Source organism: Haemaphysalis longicornis, unplaced genomic scaffold (genome assembly GCF_048455015.1).
Source record: "Haemaphysalis longicornis isolate Haplotype H1 unplaced genomic scaffold, Haemaphysalis longicornis Haplotype H1 scaffold_8, whole genome shotgun sequence".
Lineage (NCBI taxonomy): Eukaryota > Metazoa > Arthropoda > Arachnida > Ixodida > Ixodidae > Haemaphysalis > Haemaphysalis longicornis.
Genome location: NW_027526445.1, coordinates 114,613,337 through 114,638,293, shown reverse-complemented (window position 1 = coordinate 114,638,293; position 24,957 = coordinate 114,613,337). Strand labels below are relative to the sequence as shown.

Sequence of the window (24,957 nt, the reverse complement as noted above, 5' to 3'; positions counted from 1 at the left end):
AGCCGTGGCGCATCTTTCAGTGCTTTCTCTCGCTCCACTGTTACACTGGTGGCTACTGGGGGCACGCAAATCCAATTACTTCATTTTATTGTACTTGTATTTTTTTTAATCTCTATTTCACTACAAAGTTCATTTTACTTTTTATTTCATGCGTTGATATGAGCTTTTCGTTTGGAATTTTTCGTCCTAAGAACTAGTTCCTGCCGTTGGTGGCACACAGTGCAATCACGTGACTATGGCCGACTGGCAAAAAAAGAAAGCGGGTGATGAAAGCGCGCCACATTCAAAACAGTTGCTGCTCGTATTACGTTATCGAATCCCTCCGATGTTCGACACAAAATTTCCTCTGCGTGGTCCAGTCTGCTTACGTGCTTTTAAGGCGAAACCCTGGTGAGACGTATTAGCAACATCTTTTTTCATTTATTGTACTTGCGCCTTTTTCCTCAATTTCTTTCGTTTTCTTTTAGCACGGATTACTTTAAACGTCCTTTTTTCTGCTGTTGCGTGTTTGCGTCCGTTTTTTCTATTTCATTTGTTCGTCTTAGTGTGCAAGCAGACTGGAACACGCCACAGCCTCCTTAGAATCGGGGTTCTGCGAGGGTGGTGTGCACCTGTCCTACTCCAGTGACTTCACGTTCAGGCTTCACGCTGCAGGCACTGTTCTACAACTGTAACTCTTCAAATTCTCAGCGTTACTAATTTTGCAAATCGGGCCCGTTAGTTCCTCAAAGGTCCAAATTCCGGGCCCATCCCCTAAGTGGCCATGTGTTATGAAGGAAGGAATAGCAACAAGGAAAACGACTTTTCTTGTTTGTTTGCTTTATTTCATTCTGCTCTTCACAGCTCTTGCTCGAAGGAGCTCTCCACAGTCCTTTTTTTTTCGTAGAGTTCAATCCCCTCACAACCTTCTCTTCCTTCGCGCCCTTCCCACTTCCGCCTACCCTCCCTCTGGCATCACGCGGTTGCTTCAATTCTTAGATCTCCCCTTTACTCGCTTTCCATGCTCTGCTTCCTACCACACGACGCTGACGCTGAACAGAACCCGTTGAAAGGTGTTAAGATCGCCTCTCACAATAGGCACGCTCCGTTGACTGTATTGTAGCGAGTATAATTAAAAGATGCAACAAACCATCAAGCTATCGGGGTATTTGCCGTACCAGCGTCGACCACGTGGAACAGGAAGGCAGGATTATGTCCAATCCAGACACGGAGCCATGCAGCCAAGACGTGCCAGGAGAAGAAGACGAACCCCATATCGTCCATGCGTGAGAAACGTGCTGGGCTATCTCAGCGCTCAAACCTGCGTTCCTATCGGCTTCACACCTTCCAATATACCACTTCAACCGACTATGGGTGTGTCGACTGTCTCCTTGACAGCATATGTAATTCGTATAAGATATACTGCCAGTAACGTTTCCACAAGAAATGCGCGCGACACAACCCCTCGAGGGAGACTGTCCGCCCCGCTGATGATAAACAAAACGCACGGTCATGCAACGCTTCTTTCAAAACTGCTTTGCGAGCAGACGATAACTGAAGCGCACACGCCGGCTGCAGACGGATACACGTGCGGTAGGAACCTCCGGAAGCCATGTTCGCCGAACCACCTAAAAAATTACACCATCTACCCCTGGGGAACCCTGATGAGGATGCGAAGCATCGTGGCGGTTCCGTGTGGTTCCATTGTGTTGCCGTTATGTTGAGTGACCTGGTTTTTACTAGCGCCAGAGAGAATTCCGCGTCCATTTCCACACCGGTGGAAAAGGCACGCAAGTACTGTTGTGTTACGGTGAGTAGGCGGTGGTTCTCGAGGCGCCGAAACTCGTCCATCATGTTCTTGTCAATGTTGTCTCTGTGGTAGAATCGGTAGTCTCCGTCAGCGTTGGTGAGGTAAAGGTTGTTGACATTGGTGCAGCGGCTGAGAGCAATGCACATGCCCTCCTCTTTGCAGCTTTGTCTCCTCCTTCTTCTTCGGCGGTTCCCCTACGGGAAGATGAAGACGGTGGTTGAACGCGAACCTGTCTCGTGATGGATTCTTTGGTTGGCCAATCCCTAGGGGCATCCTGCCACAATCAGCATCAGAGGCGCTGCGGACGAGGCAGGTTGAGCTGCAAGGCGCGTGGCGCTTCCGGCCACAGCTTTCCCACGGGAAATTCAACATCCTCCTCTAAATTTTTCAGTTCGTCGTTTTCGTTGACGTTCATCTTCGTGTGCTTTCGTTGTATCAGTAGCTTCTTGACGTAGTTTGAATGAGTCAAGGACATAAGGCACGCTCGTAGCACTTGCTCCTGTCCCGGATTTGTACCGTAGTGGGAAGAGCACCGCGTACCTCCCGTTGCGGCCAGAGAATCGTCGGATCCAAACCGGGCGCCGCTATTTCTTTTTTTTATAGTGTAGTATCGCGCAGCTGTGGGTGTAAAGAGGAGATTTGCGCTTGCGCAGTGTGAGTGCGGACGCCGACGCGGGACATGCCGAGACCATAAGATGCTTTCGCATCTAAAAAAGGCGAGGTGTGCAAAACATGTCTCCAACTGATTATATTGCGCATACACCCGCTACCTGGTGGCGGTCGATGGTGCAGTCGCTACCAACGCTTCTATAAAAGCTGCCCGCCGCGTAAAACCGCAGCGCACACTACACTTGCTCCTCGACGGTAATGGAGCTAAAAAGCCGCCTCTAAGTCACGCAAGTCCCGCAAACGACTGCACAACCAATGCAAAGCACTTTTCGAGTGAAAGAAACGGGCTCTAAATTCCTGTTTCTTTTAAACCACCTGTCGGGGCAGAAATACGCCTGCTACGGAGACCATAAATATACACCGCGCCGTAGCAGCGGCCACCACGGGCGTCTCGAGTTCAACCCGGCCGTGCAAAACCATGCCCGAGTTTCCTCCGAGTTCTAATGTCAGTCAAACACACCCAGCCTATTGGTGGGCGTGGCGTAACAACCGAAGCCACACCCACCCACGGCGTCCGCTTTGTGAGGGCGTAGCGTTGTAGCCACTAAGTCGTCACTTGATGCTGCCCCGTAGGAGCGACAAGAACTTAGTACAAAACAAAAATGAAGTCCCCAGCCCACCGTCAGCCAACGGTGCCACAGTCTCGGGGGTGTTCGGTCCGAACTGGAGTTCACTATTGTACAATCCGACAGGAGAAGCAAAAACGACACGATTTTCCCATGCGAGCCTTCTTCATACACCGTGAAAACATAGTATATGACTAATGACCCAACATCAAAGACTAAAACGCACACGCGAATTCTAAAACGCTCTTCAATTGACACGGGACGATTTCTGATAAGCGCCCGCCGTGCACACTCAAGCAAGCCGTAAACAAAAGCCATATTTGATGGTCGGGAGCAGGGTGCGTTCCATTCGCTACAGTGGACCCCTTTGATTATTTGGTTTGCGCTTGCGTAGAGCTGCACTGCGAATGCCATCAGGCCATGTTGCAAACATAATTCAGTGGCAGAACAGAACACCGAGAGAAACAGGCCGCCCCTTACCAGGCGTGGACAACAGCCACGCTGGGGATTTCAAAGTAGCAGTGTGGTTATCTAGTTTATGCTCGGGAATGAGTATTGCATAGCGATTTCAGAGGGTGCTGCATGCTGAAGACAGCCCGCGCCGTACTTTATCAACATAAGCGGCACCAACACAGCGCGCTGAATATGCCAGGCGTGCTGCGCGCGATTCCGGTAGTTTTGCTAAAGGTGTATCGAATGCTCCACTACCACTACTTTCATAACCCAAGCAGCAGTAAACTCGGGAGTAGGCGAAACTCGGGCCTTCTGGAATAGTGCCCCTGAAGGTACATGTTAACTGAATACTCCTAAAGAGGGCATAGGACGTTACACTTGTGCCTAATTTTATACCCATCCACAAAATCATCCCGCGGCAAGAAGTCACCGCCATCAGGCAAAGAGCCAGGAAGCATAACTTTAAAACCTCCATTCCTAGAGCACCCATGGTGAGTAAGAAATAAGGTTGTCGCGACTAGTGCCATTGGTGTATGGAGAACTATAAAACACGCTCGGGAAACTCACCGCGTAGACGGATGGTAGGCGGTCAATCGGAATTCCCAAGGGGGGAAAAGGAATAAGCACGCGTAGTTTTCTGTAATTTTTTAGTACAAATGTGGACTCATCAGCCTTCTCAGACAGGAAGCTGGCCGTCACCTGTGACAAAAAATCATTATCAAACTTACTGTTATTCCTACAGTAATTTTTTTCACGTCACATGTGCAAGCTTTGAAATACTACGAGACGTTTTGAACAAACATATCATGTTTAATTCGCCGAAGGTGCACGTTGGCTCAAATATTCCCAGTAGTGGAGGACTAGATAAAAATCAAAACCATCTCGCTGGCCTAAACTTGCGCAACCATCTCGGCACACGGACGTTTTCGGCGCATAAACGGGCGAACGTTGCCCCGATAAAACGAACCAGGGTTCCTTGCGGGTAAAGCATGGAACTCATTTCACAAATACGCGTGTACTTCTAGCGGGTTAGATTTTTATTAGAGCCACTACAACTTTAATTCAAGCTTCCTCTGTAATTTAAATTTTAAAACACACTCGCTCAAAATGTTCTATTCAGCATTGTTTTCACAATACAGAAAAAACAAAGCTACGGTATGAAATCTTAATCTATGGCCGTTAAGGTTTGGTGGAAATTTAGTGACCCACATTCCGAACCTTAAAAGTGGCCCTGAAAGGCGTTTTGAGCACACTAAATTGACTAGCGCAATCGTTAGATTGGGTCGTCAACATCATCTGTGCCAAGTATCTCTTTTACGCGCAGCGGAAAGCTCACACTTTTGTTGTAAAGTTGGTCGCTTTTTTCTCACCCTTTCCTTCGTGTTTTTGGACGCCGCCATCTTCACATGTCTACATCATCGATTCCCAGATGTTCGTCATGAGCTAGACATCCTGCTATTTGGCGGCTTTTTCACGCACTTCCGGCAAAGAGATGAGTCGTCTGCTCAGCGTCGGCTCGCCGGCTGATCTGCCAGCGGAGTGCCGGAGTGCTTGGACATTTTACGACAAACGAAACAAGTGTAAACAAACGCTTAACCGTTTGTATTAAATGCAACAGGGCCATAACACGACATGAATATTCTCTTGCTTGAGTACGTTCCATAAAGAAAGCGTTGAAGCCCCGTGGCACTTCTTTCTTGCAATCGCAGAGAACGCCCTGAGCCGAATGCCCGGGTTTGACGCATACATTTTATTCAACTTCCAAACAATCCAGAGATGCGTTTCGAACGAACACAACGTCACAACATGCGTTGCAAGTCCGAACCGCGATTGACAGACGATGGGTTGCCTCCTCCTGCCCCACGTAAATTCGGCACTCACATCGCGCGCGGTTTGCGGGGACGAACAGCAAGTCACTTAACTCCGGCGCACAAGCCGAGATGGCTTTTAGCCACGCACACTGCACATAACCCATGCGAGGTTGAGTCGTACGCCGCTTGAGAAAGATAATCCAGACCACGGGAAGCACTATCCACCCGCAGAAGCACAACGCATTTCATCGCGAAACAAAGGCGTCCAGAACACACACACCATCGCCTCCTGTAATGCCAAACGCATCTCGCACTTCCAAATGGGAGTGAGTAGTATGCCTGCAGTGCCCATATGCCGCGAGGTGGGGCCCCAAGCTGAACCGGGATCACGCAACCGTAACTGACTTCTACAGCGGTTTGTGCCTTGTTGCCAGGGCAACCGATGTTTGATATTGTCAAAAAAATGGTGCTCGCTCCAGCGCGAGGAAGCTCAGAGCCGTGGAGGAGCATGTTTTGCCAACGTTGCCGCTCTCCACCACGCGTCGCCCGAAGCTGAACTTGCGTTTTGTGCACGGGTTCTGTATCGGTTCAAAATGTCTTTTTCACATGCCGCCGGCAAGAATTACCACCGCCACAAAATAAGACCCGGCACCAGCGGGGCCACATCTGATACGGCGCTTTTTGGATAAACAGTGCGCTGTGCATCCAAGGGAGCGAGCGCAGGATCCTCCCCGTGCGGCTGCGAGTTCGCCGCCGATAAAAAGTCGCGTGCCGCCGATAGCAAAGTTCTGCAGCAACGTACACCGCGAAAGGGCAAGGCCAGGCCGCCGCACACATGGGGCCAGATTTTTCGTTCGCTTTTCCAGCCTTGAGCGGAGTGCGGAATTCATGGTGTCAACAAAGCTTGCCCGTAGCAGACGGCTGTGTGAGCAGCGCAATAGCGGAAGTACGTCACCGCCGAGGAGCGCAGCATCATGGGAGGGAAGGCTCTCTCGCCGTCAACAGCGGAGAGTAAGTTGAAAGGAGGAGGAAACGCGGAGCGACGATAATGCGCGGGTTTTGATTTACGATTTCTCAGCTAATACTCATCGCTTCAACAAAATTCTTGCGGGAGGAGATTGCTAATACATTGCTTTATTTGGTTACATGTACATCCACGCATCGGCGGAAGGTATTTCAGGACCCCTTTAATTTCAGTATTCCTTTTATAGCTTTTTTTCAGCAAACCCAGACACTGCAAAACATACTGTTCAATTAAGCCCCACCCCAGAATTTCACTAGTTGCAGTTTTTTGGAGTAGGGTTGTATGGTCGAATTTGTATTTCAGTTGCCTGTGCGAATACCTTGAACTTGGCATCAGTAAAACCACACACCACAAAAGTATACCAATTCAAATTTTATGTGAGTCACTCCTATCCGTGTATTTTGGGAGTTGTAGAGCACCAAAAGGAGTTAGCCTGGAATATGAATAAACTTTCGATATTGCTTAATCACGCTTTACAAAATTCACAATTTACTTTCATACTCAATGGCCACAGTTTTCTCATATTTCCGTCAGGGTTGTATCTTGTATAATCAATAATTTTGGTGAAGTATGTAATTTGCTAAAGTATCATGTTTTAAAAGTGGTTCCCGAAATGTTGCTTGGAATAGTGACCTGGTGACGCCTTCATATTTACGTTTTTATTTGTGCACAACAGGCTCTCAAAGACTGTTGCTGTTTGTACCACGTGAAATATTTTTTTACCTCGTTTTAGGCTTCAATTTTGGCCTCCAGCTTACTGACAATCTCTGATAACGACTCCTCCTACCACCTCCTTAGCTTCTGACGTTTCCGAGAGCCGTGCCCTAGAACGTGTGGCGCAGGAACAAACGCCTTCTTACCCCCTCCTTCCGTGAATTGACCAAATACACTTTCCGATGACCTTTTCCGCAGCAAAAAATATGCCCCTTTGCATCCTCACCAACATCCACTACTCACACTCCCAAACAAATCTAACTTCTACACTCCCATCCCCAAACGCTCATTCCCTTGCACTCCTGGGGAACTGCCCCTATATGAGGCTTGCCAGCAAGGCGAGTGTTTGCCCTGACGAAGGAAAGTCTCTTTGCTGAAACATTGGGAACGACCGTGATCTCGTTCGAAGTGTTCTTTCCACATTCCTTCACTACTTTTTGTTATACCCCTAAAGAGTTTTATGCCCCTTTACAGCGGCGTTTCTTTTTCCTTTGTTCTTAAGTTGCTGTGCTTGTTAGTTCTTAGGTAGCTGTCCCCTTCGTTTATCCACACTCCCAAATATTTATATTCTTTGACTATATAATCCATCATGCTAGATTGTCACTGTGTCCGTGCTTGTGTAATAGAAAACTATAATTCCCGATTTTTTACTCGTGGCTCCTCGTCGTGTCGGCCAGCCTTCGCGAAGAGAGCGTAGATGCTTGTCATGACCGCCCCACCGCCGGACATATTAGATACATCCGCACACTATCGACAATAAGTTAAACCTATTACTGTTCTCGTCTACCTCAATCAGTCCGCCATTATACGCAGACATGCCTGGAATGTCAGAGCAGAAAAAAACCCCTAGCAAGGCCGGCTGGACCCATTCAACCTATAGAGCCATCAACAATGCCTTTTGAACAATTAGGCGAACATTTCCTTTTTCTAACTCCAAGAATCGATGGATCATAGTAGCAACAGACCACTGGACTCGCTACGAACCATCTAAAACACTTTCATCCGGAACTAGCGCAGAAAGAACAAAGTTTTTACTCGACTCAATTGTTTTGCGGCATGGTGCCCCCAAAGTGATCATCACAAATCGCAGCTCTGCGTTCCCGAGATCTTGCTTCTGGGCTAGTTGGTGCATTAATTCCTATAAAACACTGCGCTGAAATATTATTGACAAAGACGAAGGGCGAAAAAACACGCGATACGCACTTACGAAAGCGCAACTATCAACTGGCCTTTGCTTCCCGACCTCATCGGAAAACATTGGAAACATCAACGTAGAAACAAAAACATGTGGTGGTTTTGAATGTTCCTGTTTCCATGTTTATGTTTCCAAGGTTTTCCGATAGGGTCGGAAAATAAAGGCCAGTTGATAGTTGCAGTTTCGTAAGTGAGCATCTTGTGTATCACCGCCCTTCGTCTTCGTCAATGTTAATTTATCGCAGTGTTTTAAAAGAAGTGTGTGTTCACGAACCAACTCACACATTACATAATCCGATTGAGCAACACCAGCCACCGCCGCACAACACCGTACCACCACCAAACAATTCGCCTCGCAGGGAGGCTACACAGGACCATTAGCGATATGATCGCGATATAGGGAGACGTAGAGAACCGAACGTGGGACGAAGTGCTCCCTTTCGGAACGTTCATACATTACACCGCGATTCAAGAAACGAGAGCCTTCTCTCCATTTTATTTGGCAGACGGCCGAAACATCAATTCAATGCTCGACGCGATGCTGCCTCACTTTCTGGGTGATCTTACCACGAAGATACGGAAGGAATATCCGAAGGAGAAGAGGACACACGGCAACTCACGATCAGGATTCGACGACCCACACTATCGATAGCAGGAGAGACGCGTGACTGCACGCCGGCAAGAGCAGGCCTAGCACTTAACCGACATCACACTAACACGTTAGCAGTGCGGGGAAAAAAACCCTATGCAATACACTACACCAGCAGAATTTTCAAGGAAAGCAAAAAAGCTCATCAGCGTAGTGAATTCGTTACAACAAGGTTAGCCGTCACAACGCCTTCGTTACATAGACGTTGCAAACACATCGGTTTGAATGAGGCTGGCATTGGAGAATTGAGAAATTCGTCAAGTTCAGGAATCCATTACATTTACTTTCGTTACATCCAGGTTTTTAAATGTATATATATATCAGAATAGACGCATATCCGTGTTTAACACGAAAACAGCGATGCAGCCGTTAGAATTGATGCCTCGGCTTTGTACCTGCAGTCATGCACTTAAGGAAGTAGCAAGGCGTGTTTTGTGTTTTCCTTTTGCCGGGACCTGCAGGGCAGCATACCTTCTCTGATCGTCTCTAAATGACATAATCAAAACATACACGAATTCACCTTATAAGTGCAGCTGCAAATCTCACCATAGAAAAAACAGTAATTGTCCTGATATATTTACTATATCGACTCCTTCAGGGTTGTTCCTTTTGCTGAATTCGACCAATTTTTGTGGAGACGAGGTTAAAGGAGTGGCGTGCTATTAAAAACATACCGTGTTTTCTCTGTTGGTGTCTTCAGAGTGGTCGGCACTAAGGACAAGTTCTTCAGGGTGTTCGGGAAGGCTCTTCCATCGCTCGGGGAGATTCGGTTGCTCTGTTTGCACAAACAGCCGGATGTACGTCTCTTGCTTGATGACTGGAGGGCCCAGGAGTGAAACGATGTACCTTTCAGGAGTGAACAGTCAGCCGCAGTAGCAATGGAAATGTAGCCGTAAAGGAAACATTGTAGGGCTTTAAATAACGTCCGCTTTAAATAACGGGAAAAAGAGTTCAGAAAATATTCGCTGTAAAACAGTGTCCAAATATGATAAAGCTCCAAGCAAAACATCCAGCAATCTGAGAATACTGTTTGTGAAAGCTTTATAAGCACATGTAGCTGCTTAGTCGCTTCCGTCTTGTCACAGTAGTCCTACAGACATGCAAAGCAGTCACACAGAAACACGGTAAGACGTCTTGCAAACCCATACCATTTAAAAAGACCAATGGGGAATTATAAGCAGGATAACCACGTACGGTATTTCTACGACGCATCAGCCCTTGCACAACAGGTTTTTCTCCTGTTTCAGTCTATCATATTCATTCTGGCGAACTCTTTTTCAAACTTTTATCTCCTGGTAACAATTTCGCAATGCGAGATAGCATGATGATGATGATGATTGTGCGTGGCCACCACATTAATGGGGACGTCGGTTGTCAGCAATTGACTTTTCTATTTTATTCCTTCGATTGCTAACGGTATCTCCTATGTAACAAGCTAACGAAGTGTCATCTTACATATAATATTATATCCACGTTTTACGTACTTCTTTTAGTTCTAGCCCTGCTCTTAGGAAAGGCTCAAAATAATTCTTTTTCCGTGAGAGGTGGTTGCTGTCCTAAGTCATATTACCCGCTAGTTTTTTTCGTCCATCAGAACTCTATCTTGTTTTTATCGACTAGATAGCGTTGAACCTTCTGGATTCCTGAAGCCAAATATTTCGCTCGTGCATATCTGGATTGCTACACACCCATTCCAACCCTATGTGCCGCATAGTTTCTGTTTAATTTCCGCAGACCACGCATATCCCATCATTTTGTATATACTTCCCCACAAATGTCTTAGCTTTTAAGCATCCTGCTCTAGTCTCAAAAATCGAAGCACTGCCTATGGAATTATCGTAGAGATTTTCCTTTCTGACTTCCGATTTGTTTTCAATTTACATCTCTAACGAAGTTTTAGCTTTCATTTGATCTCTCCATTTATTTTTTTATCCACCTTGCTTCTTTTTGGTTAGTTTGGCTGTATTTGATTCTCTACATTTTTTCCCGTATATCATTGTTAGCCTATTAGTCTTCATTATCCATTTTAGCGTATTGCCGCTGTTTAAATATGAATAGTATGCCATGTCTGTTTTGCTTTTTTATTGTATTGCCGCGGTTTAAATATGCATAGTATGCCATATTTGCTTTTTTGTAGCCATCAGCACTAAATTTTGCTATTCACAGATTGCAGTCTACGCTGAGGCTCAATAGCTCTACTATATGGAGGCTTCATCGGCGTGGAAGCCAGTGAGTCGCGGTAACATTGGCGACTGGCTCACCGCATAAGATATGCTATATCGCATGGCGAACTTATTCTATGGAGAAGGTGTGTTGTTTTCTTCCAACGGGTCTTACTACTTAATTTTGGCGCTTTATTGGTACTTTGTATTAGCGCTTATCGTCCTTACGAATGGTCGCAGTAGTCCGCATTGTTGCCGGGTGCTCGGCATCAAAAAGTGGAAAAAAAGGCCCTTTTATGAGACAACGATGGTTGAAATCATAAGTTTTTTTCCATCAAACCTTAATAAAAGTCGAACCCCCAAAATCAAAACTGCTTCTACAATGTCGGAATGACAGAGTCCGATAGACGTCGGCTTCATAAGACGGACTCAGGTTCTATTCCTAGCACGAAAACCCTTTTGTTTTTGTGATGCTTCATCTACCTATTCTGAAGCCCGTCATCACCACATGCACTGGTATTGTGCAAAGTTGGCTTTCCTGAAGTTCCTTCGCGCGCACTGACGGCATTCGTGGGGAGACAAAAGCTACAATTTAAAACGACACAAGCACCAGGTGTTCTTTGTTATTTCCGTACTTAATTATTAATCAGTTTGTTTACCGCCCAGGGACCTCGGCTTAGCGTGACGTTTTTAAGTGCAATGCACTTCTTAAGCGACCCTGAACCTGCGTCCACGGGCGATGTCCGCGCAAGTGGAGATGGGCGCGCGCAGCCTGGCCGCTGACATGGCACATACCCACGTGGGGGATTGGCCAGGAATCTCCTCGTCTTCCTTGGCAACGGGGGGCGATGGGCGCGCGCTGCCTTGCCGCTGACATGGCACATACCCACGTGGGGGATTGGCCAAGAATCGGGCGTGAGAAGGGCTAATGCACCTGCTTAAATGAGTACTGACACGAAATTTCAAAGCTGAGATCCGCTCTAGCAATCAAGTACAACGACAACACAAATAGGTGTCTGTGAATAACTGCATCTTTCTTTCTTTGTAGTTGTGTGTGTGTGTGTGATCTCTCTTTCGCGAACATTACCGAACCGCGCAAATTCAACTCGTGCATTCGAACTTTCACATTCTTCCCCTCGGGGAAATGCGGGGAATTTTTTCTCAGAGGCAGGGTTGGCTAGGCGAGAACAAAGACAACCTCATCGTGCAGAAATGGTCTTCCACGCGAGCATTGCAGAACATCCAGTCCCCCTTTTCAAATACTGCATTGGGAATTATTCTCAAATAGACAATCTCTCGAGTAGACTTTATAGATAGAGTGATGTTCTTCTAGATATCATTGAACTGCACTTTACTGCAATTTTATTCATTACAGAGGGTACCATCTACCGGAAACACTTCGACTGGTGTGTGAGGTGGTGCCCACCAAATATGAAAATTCGCATAAGTAACAACAAATTAGTGCCTCCCATCGCAATTGTTATAATATTTTTGCAAAATAGTTCAGCTAGTTTGCAAGCACGCGGGGTATTCTTCTGTTCACTGGGTGTCAGCATGCCGCTGTGTTGGAGAAACCAAGGAGGGGAAAGCGGGACGTGGGTGATCTTTTTAATGGTGGAATGAAACTTGTCTCTTACAATGATGGTGATAGCAGGAAGCAGGAGGCAGCTGCCAAGAGACCTCTTCTTACTCTTATATATTTAACATCCTCCGGCCCCGCAAAAAATGGAGGAGGATGTTATATATTTAACATCCTCCGGCCCCGCAAAAAATGGAGGAGGATGTTTAACATAACGCCAGTAGTTCACCTTTGAGAAGGTATCCATTGACTCTGCCTTTTTAGTAGAATACAACAAAGCATATACTTTCAGGGTCGTGTGAGTGTTCCATTAAGATCCCGATCGATGTCACGCACGTAGTAGCCGCATCAGAGTATTCTATAGTTCTGCTTCCAATGAGGCTTGCTGCGTCTGTGGAACCTGCGCTTTGAGAAATCCGACCAGGATATGTGGCTCGTCTAGACGGTCTTCGTCCTGCATAACGACTTCGTAGTGCCCGTACAAACGTCGTGTGACATGAGCGCGGGGTTGCCTGTCGGGTACTAGAGGAATTCAGGTAGGCTGGGTCTTTTCATGTGATTAGCAATTTTTCTACGTGATGCTTGTCCTTTCGTTCTTTATTTTCGGTTCAATCCGCAGGTTGTCATGCGTTTCCATGGGCTTCTGGTAGGTACAACTGGCTTCGCTCTTTTAGCTGTCTTGGTTTTCTGTCGGTTGGTTTAGCTGGCGTCGGAGTTATGGAATCCTTAAGTTTGGCCTCAGCGAACGTAATCAATTCGTTAATAGTTCCACCCCAATGACAACATTAATTTGAAGGCTTGGTGGATGGTTCTGGGGCTGCGTGGATGTGTCAGCTCTTAAGACAAGGTTTGTGGTTAATGCTTTCTGCTTGTAGGCATTCATGAGGTTATTCGTCTTGCACCTTGCTTCTTTTCTTCTCATAAACACTACGCGAAGCGAAACACTTTTCAGGTGCACACCCTTTTTTGTCGTTGCTCCAGTGACAAGTTGGAGGAAGCTCATTTGTCGGGAGTGAAGTCGTCTGAACCAGAAATCGAAGCGGCTGTCTTGTCAGATAATGCCCTAATTTTTTGTTTCACTGAAGCTTTTCGTTGCGTTACCTTTGTCTCCTTTATGAACTTCCAAGGGTGTGACCAATGCACTCTTTCTCTGGAGAGAGTAATTCCTTGCGCTTCCTAGTCATTGTTGGTGGAGATACCTACCGGCTTTTCGGGTGCAATTATCTCAATATCATTGTTGGAATGGCCTTACAACTACGGAAACAATCGGTTCCTTCTAAATTTGCTTAACAGAATGGAATCATCGAATTTATATTCGATTTCATATTCTTCGAGTAAATTATACAAATCAACAAGTTCCTCAATATCACTGTCAAGCTTCGTTAGAATATTATGTATTTTGAAAACACATTTCTTCAAGAAAATCATCTTACCGATTGATGGTATCTCGGTACTCACACCAGTTTTGGTGTCGTCAATCAGTGTAGTTACGTTCTTTCGGATTAGGCTTCGTCTTTCGCAAAGCGTTTCCAGGTTCCTTCTGGACGCCGTTATTGTTTACCTGGTCGTGGAGAAAACTATCATTCGTTTATAGGCCGAACCCGTTGTCACTGACTCTCACTGGTATCTACTAGGCGTACGCATGACTCGGACAGTCGTTAAGGGCGTGGAATCTGGTACAAGTTTGGCGCGTTCTCAATTCCTTGTGTTTTCTTTGCAGGCGCTAGCGATCAATGGTCAGGAACAACAGTAGAGTACCATCGCAGCCGTGACACTCACGTAATCTGTAATGCAGTTTGCACGTTTCGTTCTTCAACTGTGTAGCCCTTCCATCTTGGACAGGACACCATTTTGTTAAAGAAACCCTGGCGCGGACCGGCGGGACGAGAGTTATCTCTTTAATAGTTGAATGGAACTGTTCTCTTACAGTGATGGTGCTAGCACCAAGGAGCTTTCAAGCTTCCTCTTCTTGCTCGAATATTTTAGCACGCTGTGACAGGGCTGAGCAGTACACAGCAACTGCACTTGTTCATCAAGACCACAAAATGAAGGCCGATCAGCAGACGCCTGGCCCCCTTGTGTGCCATATTCAAATCCTGACGAGGTCTACATCGGCTTCGGCCTAGTTCCACTTCGTTCAAATCCAAATCAAATCAAATCAAATCAAATCAAATCAAAGTTTATTAGTTACATCATAGTGCACAAATTCATTGGAGTGGTACAGTTTTTTAAAGCTCACAAAACAGTTTTTTAACGCCAACTGGGTTTTGTCAACAAAACCCAGCTTTTCTGCATTCATCGTGTTTTTTAAGTAATGAAAGGAAAAGTTGATCACACTTACCATAGGGGGCTGTACTTTAAGCAATGAACAGTGCAGTTTCCGCCAACCTCACAGCCACAGCAATAGCCCTGTCGGAAATAAAATTCTTCATATGTTTTTTTTTTATTTACAATCAAGTCGAGAGACATAAAGAGGGGAGTGGATACAAAAAAAGCGCAAATACAAAATTCTTTGGGTGAGTACATGGTTGTCACGTTCCTGGATATATACAATATTAGCTAGTGCGTACGATGAAGTTGGTGGTCTATAATGGTCGCTGTCGGTCCCGGAAGGCGGTTCCATTCTTTTTAAGTGCGTGGTATGAAGGACTCAACACAAGCTCTTGCTCTGCAGGACTGGATTCCAACTTTATGAACATGTTCAACTAGTGAAGAAATGTACGTTGGTGGAAGTATGGGTTCAGTGCGCAAATGAGGAGTCCAATTGAATATTACATAAAATTGGTATAGGCGAGAAAACGGACAACGGGACGCAAGGACAGGAAGGTGCAACGTGTTTTTCATATACGTTATGCTAGCGGCACGGTTAGTTATGAAATATGAAACTAGCGGAGTTGTTCGGTACTAGTTTTAGGGAGCTAATTAAGTTATCAGTGCTTTAAGCTCATATGAAAGAGGCGTATTCTAATGTACTAATGTAATATAACGTCAGTTTTAATAACAGGCGCGGAAGGGAAATTACGGCGAAGATAACCAAAGTTCTTTTACCACTGTCGACAATCGCGTTAATATGAACTGACCAGGTGAGGCACGAAGTAATGTGACACCAAGATAGCGGTAATCAGTTACTGACTCGAGAGCGGAATTATAAATGTAGTACGTAACAGTACTACATATAGGAGCGAGAAATACGTTGCGTTCATGTCAGTCTGCAGAATGCGAACGTCGTTTATATCAACATTCTCTCGAAATCTTACAGTCGTCATCGAATAAGTGAACATTAGAAAAAGCACAAGAGGGATGGTCGTTAATATATATTTTGGGAACAAAAGCGGACATTAAAAGTATCCCTGAGGGACGCCAGAATGAACCATACTGAAGGGATAGTTGAAATTGTTATCAGTAACAAATTGGGTTCGGTTGCAAAGAAAGTGCCCCAGCCGCACTTAAGGATCGAGACCAAGATTTAATGGTCTTAACTTAAGTTGTCATAGCTTGCGTGGTACCTTTTCAAGCGGTTTGGAAAAATCTAGAAAATACGGTCGGCGAGTGAACAACGATCAAGGATGATGGTAAGTTTATTAGTAAAGCAAATAAGTTGGATTTTACAAGGGAAGGTTCTGCGGAAGCCATGTTTGGCGCTGGTAGAAAATGAGTTCAATTTCCGATATTCTACAATGCTTGAGTAAACAATATGTTCGAGTATTTTGCCAGAAATGTTACATAAAGAGATTGGACGGAAGTTGAAGTGTGAGTCTTTACTAGCTGATTTATGAATGGCCAGCACCTTCCTGACCTTCGAGTCATCGGGAAGAGTGCAGGTGTCAATACACTGCTAGAAAAGCTTTGTCAGAATACCAGAACAATCAAATTTAGTACCTTTTACACATTTGGTCTTTAAAAAATCAATACCACGGCTCGAGGGAACCTAAAAGTATTAACTGGCTAGCATTATAAGGGTCATTTTTCTATTTGGCTGTGCCTCGTATCCGTCCGCTAACCGCCCTACTCATCAAGCGTCCACGGAAGTAACAACTGACGCAGCCAGATATATGACGCCCCCGTATCAGAAATTTAACAAAACTTGTTGGGGGGCTAGTTGGTTCATGATTCTTAAAAATAGGTTTAACGCAAAAAAAAAACAGAGTACAAGACACGAGACGATACAGGCGCTAACTTTCAACTGAACTTTATTCACCGCCACAGCCGGTAAATATAGAAACAACTGGAGCAAGCGCACATATGCGCCACAGTAATAGTATCACAAGTACGCATATGCGTGAATGACCGAAACGCTCAAAAAAAGATTTCTCGGAGTTAGACAGGACCACCGACGAATTGCTGATGCACTTATCGCCTTTTTGCTTCATATAAAAATCTTCCTAGAGTTCCCGTGCTGTCGAAACTCTGCTCGTACTAAGAATCTCAATCTTACGCAGAAGTAGGTCACACTGGCAGGCATCGCACTGCGCGGGCAAATGCGCATTTCCTTATTCTTTACCGACAATTCATGTTCCCGTGCTCGGTCGTTGATACATCGACCGGTCTGGCCGGCATAGACTTTCCAACATTTAAGTGGAATCTGATATAGGACGCCTATAGCGCATTCTACAAATGGCATCGTATGCTTCGTGTCGCATCCTTGCTTTTTGCGCCCATTGGAAGACGCGCGCAACGTCGGGCCAGCTTACGCGGCGCCGAAAACAGGATCGGAATCCCGTGTCTTTTGGCCACCTTCTTAAGGTGATCGATTTTGTGGATGTACGGCCCCACTTCGGGTTTTGCCGTTCTTTGCGCGGGCTCAGGCGTTCTTCTACCGGCGCCTCCTTTAACCTTCTTGATGAGTCCCCTAGCGACCTAGTTCAAAACCGTGCACGGGAAGCCGGCTGATAGCAGCCTCTCAATTTGTTTATCAAAGCTTAGAGAGAGCCGATTCCAGTCACGAGTGGTTGCTCTTTTTACTGTCTTGGAGTGCGCCGAGTCAAAAGGGAGGAGCCCTTTCTGTGCCCTTCGGAATACGTCCAGAAGATATGCTTGGTACCTCAAAGGATGTTCATATCTAAAAACTGCAACGAGTTCTGCAAAGATATCTCGTTCGTTAAAAGTAATCCCTTCGCACTGCGCCGAAAATACGATCAATCGTCAATGAAAATGGTTCTTGGCAGCACCTAATAAGCCAATACCTTTTGAAGAACTTTAACTGTCTGGAAATTGCTGATCCGTTTACTACCAAAAGTTCAATTTACTTGACGGGTGTTTTGCAGGGCGGAGCTCCTATTGGTTGCGCTTTTTCTGTGGATGTTGAGGACCGGTTTTATTCTGTGCCCCACGGTGTTTTGTTCGAGTAGGTTAGAGAGTGTATTCATGAAAATCGTGACGTTGGTTTTCAGAACTCGGCTGGTGTGTCAGTGGACCACTTCATTTCGTTGCTTGAGTTTTATTTAATGTCTATTTTTATCTCCTTTGACAAAGGTCTGTTTCTGCAAACACAAGGAATTGGTATTGGTTCCTGTGTGGCCCCTGTACTCTGAATTATATTTTTAGCCGCAGTTGACCGTGTTTTGCACAACGTATTTAACAACAAGCTAGTTTCAAAAGTTTTTAGATATGTGGACGATTTTTAGTAGAACATAACACCCTGACGCACACAGAATCTGTTGACTTAGTTTCAGCCGCTCTTCGGCGCCATGGGAAGGGTTTAGTTTTTACGCACGAGATTCCTTTGCAGGACTCCTTGCAGTTTTTAGACATTAACATCCATTTAGGTACCAAGCATGACTGCTGACGTTATTCCCCAAGGGCACAGGACGGGCTCCTCCCTTTCGACTTGCGCACTCCAAGACAGTCAAAAGAGCAATCGCTCCCTCGGGCCTGGAATCGGCTCTCTCTAAGTCGTGTCCCCACTCTATGCAGGCTAGATTTGATAAACAAATTGAAAGGCTGCTTTCAGCCGGCTTTCTGTGCACGGTTTCCAACTGGGTCGCTGAGGAACTTCCCGAGAAGGTTAAAGGAGGCACCGGTAAAAGAACGCCTGAGCCAGCGCAAAGCATGGCAAAACCCGAAGTGGTGCCGTACTTCCACCAAGTCGCCCATAACCTCAGAAGGTGGCCAACAGGCACGGGATTCCGATCCTGTTTTCGGCGCCGTGTAAGCTGGCCCGACTTTGCGCTCACGTCTTCCAACGGGCGCAAAAAGCAAGAATGCGACAAGAGGCATACAATGCCATTTGTAAAATGCGCTTTAGGCGTCGTAAATCAGATTCCACTTAAATGTGGAAAATCCTATGTTGGTCAGACCGGATGACGTATCAAAGACACAGAGCTGGAACTGCATTGTTGGCAAAGAATAAAGGAAATGCGCATTTGCCCGCGCATTGCGATGCCTGCCAGTGTGAGCCACTTCTGGGGGAGATTAAGATTCTTGTTAAGAGCAGAGATGCGACAGCACGGGACCTCTTGAAAGCTTTTTATATCAAGCAAAAAAGGAGATAAGTGTATCAGCGAAACATCGGTGGTCCTGTTTAACTTAAGTAATCTTTTTTCCAGTGTTTCAGTGATTGACGCATATGCGTACTTGTGAAAGTCTTATTGTGGCGCATGCTCGGCATGCTCCAGTTGTTTCTATATTTACCGGCTCCGACGGTGAATACAGTTCATTTTAATGTTAGCGTCTGTCCCGTCTCCTTTCTTGTACTGTATTTGTTTTTTGCCCTAAACATTTTTTTAACGGATCGGAAATGTCGAGCACCGGTGATTAGATTGTGGAAAGGTGGAAAATACAGCCGAGGCAGAAGGGAAGACGTGCTATCTGAGCAGGCGCCACACCGGCGAACTGGAGTTCGATATACACCTACGCTCTGTGTAGTCGCATGCTGAGCAGACACGGTCGCCAGGCGTCCCCGCTACTTACACCCCCACCAAAGCGCCTCTCCCACGAACTAAATTGATGCAGGCGCCGTTCTGTTGCCTTGCTGAAACCGGTGGCACAAGAAGAACACCAGGCGCTCAAAAAGCAAGGAAAGGCTACATTTAACCAGAAACGAACTACATTTGCGCCAATATGAAACAAAACCGAGTATCTGGGGCCTTATTACACGAATCTTAAAAATAACCTAAGAAATGTCTGGTCATGTCCCCATCGCAAGCTCTATTTGGCAACCGATGAATGGCGCTACGAGGTAAATTAAAAAAAAAAGATAACAATCGGCCAGCATGTGATCTCCGAAAAAAAGTTCCGTTAAATCCTCGCCTTGGCCCGACAGAGAAGCGGTAGACCGGTCCTGACGGAAATTCTTTTACCATTTAGCCAGCGTTCTAAGACGCCTCTACACGGGGAAGTGCAAGAGTGAGAGTAAAAAATGACGACGCTTAAGCAGGCACTGATCATGAGCCCGGTATCGCGCAGACTGCATTTATTTATTGTATGGTTTAACGCGCCGACGCAACGCAGGTGATGGGGCACGCCGTAGGTGAGGGCTCCGGATTGGTTTTGGCCACCTGGGAATCTTTATGTGCGACGAAATCTCGTACACAGGGGCGTTTTTGCCTTTCGCCTCCATCATAAGAGCGGCCTCCGCGACCAAAATCAAATCCGTGCCCTCGTGCTCAGTAGCACAACGCCTCAGCCACTGAGCCACCGCGATGGGTCGTGCAGACTGCTGTACCGTACACTACTTACCCTTACTGAACAAGGTGAAAGAAGCGCCATCATCAGGGAAGCGTAGATGGAGCCGGCTAACCTCCAAATTTTCACAATCACTTCAATTGTCTTAAATTGTGTCTTATAATGCCATCGAATAAACCACAGCCACCACTCTCATAGGAAAAAAAAGCGCGGGGGAAAACGAAATCGGGAAGGGTCATCCTATAAGATATGTAGTGACACCTCAGGTAAAAAAAAAAGCTGGACGCCATGATGGATGTGTCACCGATCCATTGACTTTCAAGAAAAGCCCTCTCCCTACTGGAAAACACATACAAACTTACGCGACGGCAGGCGAAAAGCCAGGATCAAATTCCTTTGAGGATACTTACAAAACCATGAAGAAAACAGTATACGCCGACGCCGGCATGTTTGAAAGTACGAAGGCAACAACTCTCCTGAAGGTGTGCCGTAGCAATCGCTGTAACTCTATTGCCTTCCTGCACAAGCCAATTGAATCCTCTTCGCAATCACCTCTGGCGAGACTATGAAATAGATGCTTACAAAGCATCGCACACGCTCATTCGGCCATTAGTCGCTTGGCTACAGGCAGAGTACCTAACACTTAAGAAAGGTGTCCCAATTCACGATTATAAAAGTTCATATTACATGAATACACGGACACGGGTTTGGAAGGGACCGACACAGCCGACCACGCTCCACTTCAACTCGGATACCATGCTCCCTGTCGAACACGACTACCACACTCCCCTACTTGAAAAATATGAAAAACGTCTCCTCATCCTACGACTAGGAACGCCATCCTTCCCATATTTGCTTAAGGATCGCAAAATCTGCTTAGGGTGCAAGCCAAGACTTATATACACAAATCGGGATTGGCGAAGATGCTTGGTAGAAGTGTCCAACATTAACCTAAAGTCTGCGAAACACCCAATCTGTTCAGGGAAACCTGTTCATACCCAAGGATGTGCTCAGGGAAGAGTACCTCAAACATTACATATACAACCTGTTTCGATGCATGACAGGCAGCTCTGACTAGCTTGTCACCTGAAAATCAGCGTGAGCTCTGGGGCCCTGGAATTCCCCTTCACCTCTTAGGGTCTACCATCCAGTTATTACTTTTCCCCAACTTTCAATAAATCTTACTCACCAAATATGTTTTTCCCTCCGTTCATCCCCCTTCCTTTTATCCCTCTTCCTGTCTGTCTTATGAAAACCAGAACGTCATATCAGGCCACACGATAAAGCTTTTAAGCTTGACGCTGCCTTTATCTTTCTAACTGAGCAAAACTCCGCCGAAAAACTTTTCACACTCACCTCTTTAGCGAAACAAGCTTAGATGTCCTGCGAGTTTCGTGTGCACCGGTGATCAAACCCATTGTGGCTAGGCAAGCTCTCGCCATTAATTTCAGTTCTTGGAAAGCACCAATGATAAACGCAGCAACTTCGTTCAAAACCGATCTCTCGACACCGGAGTGACGCTAGTGCGTCATACATCTCAAGACCTAAACGTAGATGTCATCTGCAACTTTTTTTTCACGCAACGAACTTTGACCAAGACCAAAAAGATATCCGCCGTAACGACAAGTGGCTTTGTGCAAATTCTAATAAGGTGGCTACGGTGATGCACACCAAATTGCCGTCGTCCCTGACAGTGCTATGCGTCGTCAGCAACGAAAGTACGTCATGCCGCCACACCTTTTTTTGCTATTCCTTTGGTTCGGTAATTACAGGAGCCATATTGTGCCTGCATTCTTAAAGAAAAGATTCAACTGCCCCATTACGCATAAAGGCGGCGTATAAAGTCATCGTGACCTAAATGGGATCCAGAAAATGACCGACAGCACTATAAAAATAAAAGAAAACAAAAGGTAAGTAAGGGGTCTGGCATTCGAGCTCGGGTATTGCAGAATGCCAGTACAACGCCTTCCTGGACTTAATCACCAAGGCTGGGGTTTCTGTAACAAAAGTTGCTTCTAGTTTTCACTATGAGGCTTAACACAAGGACGCCACCCAGGCGATAAGGCAGCCCGTTGTGAATGGCTGCGGAATAACTTCGACTACCTGAGGTTCATTAACGTGCGGCGAAATGTCGAACCAATTGGCGTCGTCGCTTGTTGCCTGCATCTGAAAAACCTACTTCCTTGGACTGTGCAGCGCAAAGCCTGAGCCACTGTGCCAACATAGCGGGTACTAAGAAAACTCAAACTCAAGAATCCGTGCAAGCCTTTTCCTTAAAAACATTTGTAGGAAGAGGTACTAAGGCCTGCGCAATTTCGGCACTATAATTAAAGGGCCTGAGTTGCAAACTACGGTTACGACAAACGCAAATATCTAGGGCTTACGAAGACGAAGGCAAAAAGCACCTCCCTGAAGGGAATCGTGCAGAAATGCGAACGCATTGGGTGCGCCGATGAGTGTGTTGCGAGTAATGGCGTAATTAATGACGAGAGTGTGAACGTAATCATTTATTCATCAGCACCTGTTTGTGTTATCGTTGTACCTGACGGCCACAATCACTGCCTTGTGCTCACTAAAGTGCACGGTCAAAGGGTCTTTGAGAAGCATACGCGCGTCACAGTTTCGCGTAAAGACCAGATCAATGCAACTCCCGTGAATGGTAGTGGGGCACGTGTCGAAGCCGGCAGAGAGACAATGCATAGAGTGCCTGGTCTGCATGTACTCGACCAGCCACTCGCCACTCTTCTTGCGCACGTCAACGTTGAAGTCGCCAACCAAGACTATGGGATCAGAGGGTTTGGAGCGCACGCGCACACTTTCCATAGCCGCGTCCAGCTTCGCGGCAACGGCGTCTCGAGCGAGGTTGGGAGCGAGGTACACGGTCACCACAAGGACTCCGTCTCCGGTGTAGGCAAGGGTGTACAAGTCCTTGTACGGAGACGTGTCTCGAACGGGAGACGTGGCAACGGCGTGCGATATCAAGTTCCCATACACGTTAGACACGAGACTAACACCGCAGTACTCGCCGTCCTTGCCGCTTCGAACAAACTAGTACAGCTCGCTTCAAGCGCATGCGTTCGGCATTGAGCGCGGAGAGATAACACCTGCGGGCGCACGCCGACGGAGCACGACAACCCCCGACTAAGAAATGCATTCGCATTTACGACGACGACGACGACGAAGGCAGAACTACGAGGCGCGCGCTCACGTGCGCTCGCGCTGGAGGAATGCAGGCGCACGCCGCTCGATGGACGCAAGACAACCCCCGACTAATAAATGCATTCGCATTTAAAAAGCGACGAAAACAATGCTGTATTGTGGTCACGTGTCGATATTCAGAAGGAAGGGGGAAAACTAAACTAAAACACAGAAGGGAACAACTACCCAAACGGAAAGAGATCATTATGATGACAATAACGAAACATAAAAAGCTCAGTCGGGGCCTCTGAGAGTATTTCTATCATTCCAATTACAAAGGAAGCAAGATACGCTTGCTCTAATAGCGTGTATTGGAAACCAGTGCGATTGGCAAACCGGCGCCATCACACCCAGAGATAAACATGCCCCGCAATTTTTCGCCAAAGTCCGACCATTGGACGCCATCATCAGCACTGTCGTCATTATCGCGTTATTACTGTGGTAGCGAAGAACTTGTAAGAGACGCAGAGTGTGCAGTCGGGCTAGTTTGTACCGAGGATCTATAATTTTACGTTGCGGAAAAAAAAATGGAAACGCACAGAAAGAGGTGACGGGCACAAATGCGAACTTCCAACTGAGCTTTTTTTGAAGATTGCACTAATTTAAACACGTAGGCGGAACATTATTATATACAATAAGGAGAAGCGAGAAAACGAATCAAGGTATTACAAAATTCGCACACAAAATAAATCACACAATAAAGAGACGTCGACACAAGCAGAATGAGAAATTTAGGTAGTTAAGTTGAAAGTTAGTGCTTCTGCACATCCCCTCCTTGCGGGTTTGTCAGGTGTTTTTGCCGTACGCGAATTTGTGGATCGGGATAGAAGAAGGCTTAATCAACACATACCTGCAAAAGGCATCCGGGATCACCTAGAATAAAAAATAGTGCCCTTCAACTCTGTCAGGAAGGCTGACCTGCGAAGCTGTCTGTAGTGCAAGGACTGCATACAACAAGACTCGTTTGCTTGTAATTTCCGATTTAGCATACTTCCTTGGAAATTCGCTGAATGAAAATTGAGGGACTAGAGCTCTAATCTGACCGACAAACGGGGAGCTGTATGTTTCACTCTCGCTTCGTAGGCGTGTTACTCTTTGGGTGTCACAGCTACCGAATTCGCTCAACCACACAAGAAACCATTCAGGTTGCGTTAGGCCATCTGACGTACACGTTTGACCGCCCCCCCCCCCCCCCCCCCCCCCGCCAACACAACGCACTGTTCATCGCCGGCAACCGGTTATGTACGCGTGTTCCAAAGTGAAAGAAATAGCCAGAAATATCGCTCTCAAAGCCCTTTAAGGTGAATAAGTAATATTTGCGCACTTCAGCGTTCAAAGCGGGCAAGTTGCCGTTCATCCAGGATCCGCCCGGGACGGATTCGCCGCCACTCGTAACAAGTGGAACTTCAGCAAGCAAAGGCGGCGGCAGCGGCTTTCCGTTGCTGTCACCGTTATTCGCGCTCCTGTCCGGGACGGCGCTTCTTCAGTTTCCGCTCTTCCTTCCAGCGAACGACACGCGTCCGGCC

The 24,957-nt window shown here is 46.5% G+C and overlaps 1 protein-coding gene across 1 annotated transcript in view; it reads right to left on the bottom strand.

The window, feature by feature from the left end:
- LOC144148447 (hapless 2-like) overlaps positions 1-24,957 on the bottom strand; it is a 151,665-nt gene that overhangs the window by 116,163 nt on the left and 10,545 nt on the right. Inside the window, exons 4-6 of the mRNA XM_077679984.1 lie at positions 14,952-15,019; positions 9,544-9,715; positions 4,045-4,176 (exon numbers count right to left, since the gene is read on the bottom strand). Coding sequence (XP_077536110.1) covers positions 4,045-4,176; positions 9,544-9,715; positions 14,952-15,019 — 372 coding nt within the window. The remainder of the gene's footprint in view (positions 1-4,044; positions 4,177-9,543; positions 9,716-14,951; positions 15,020-24,957) is intronic.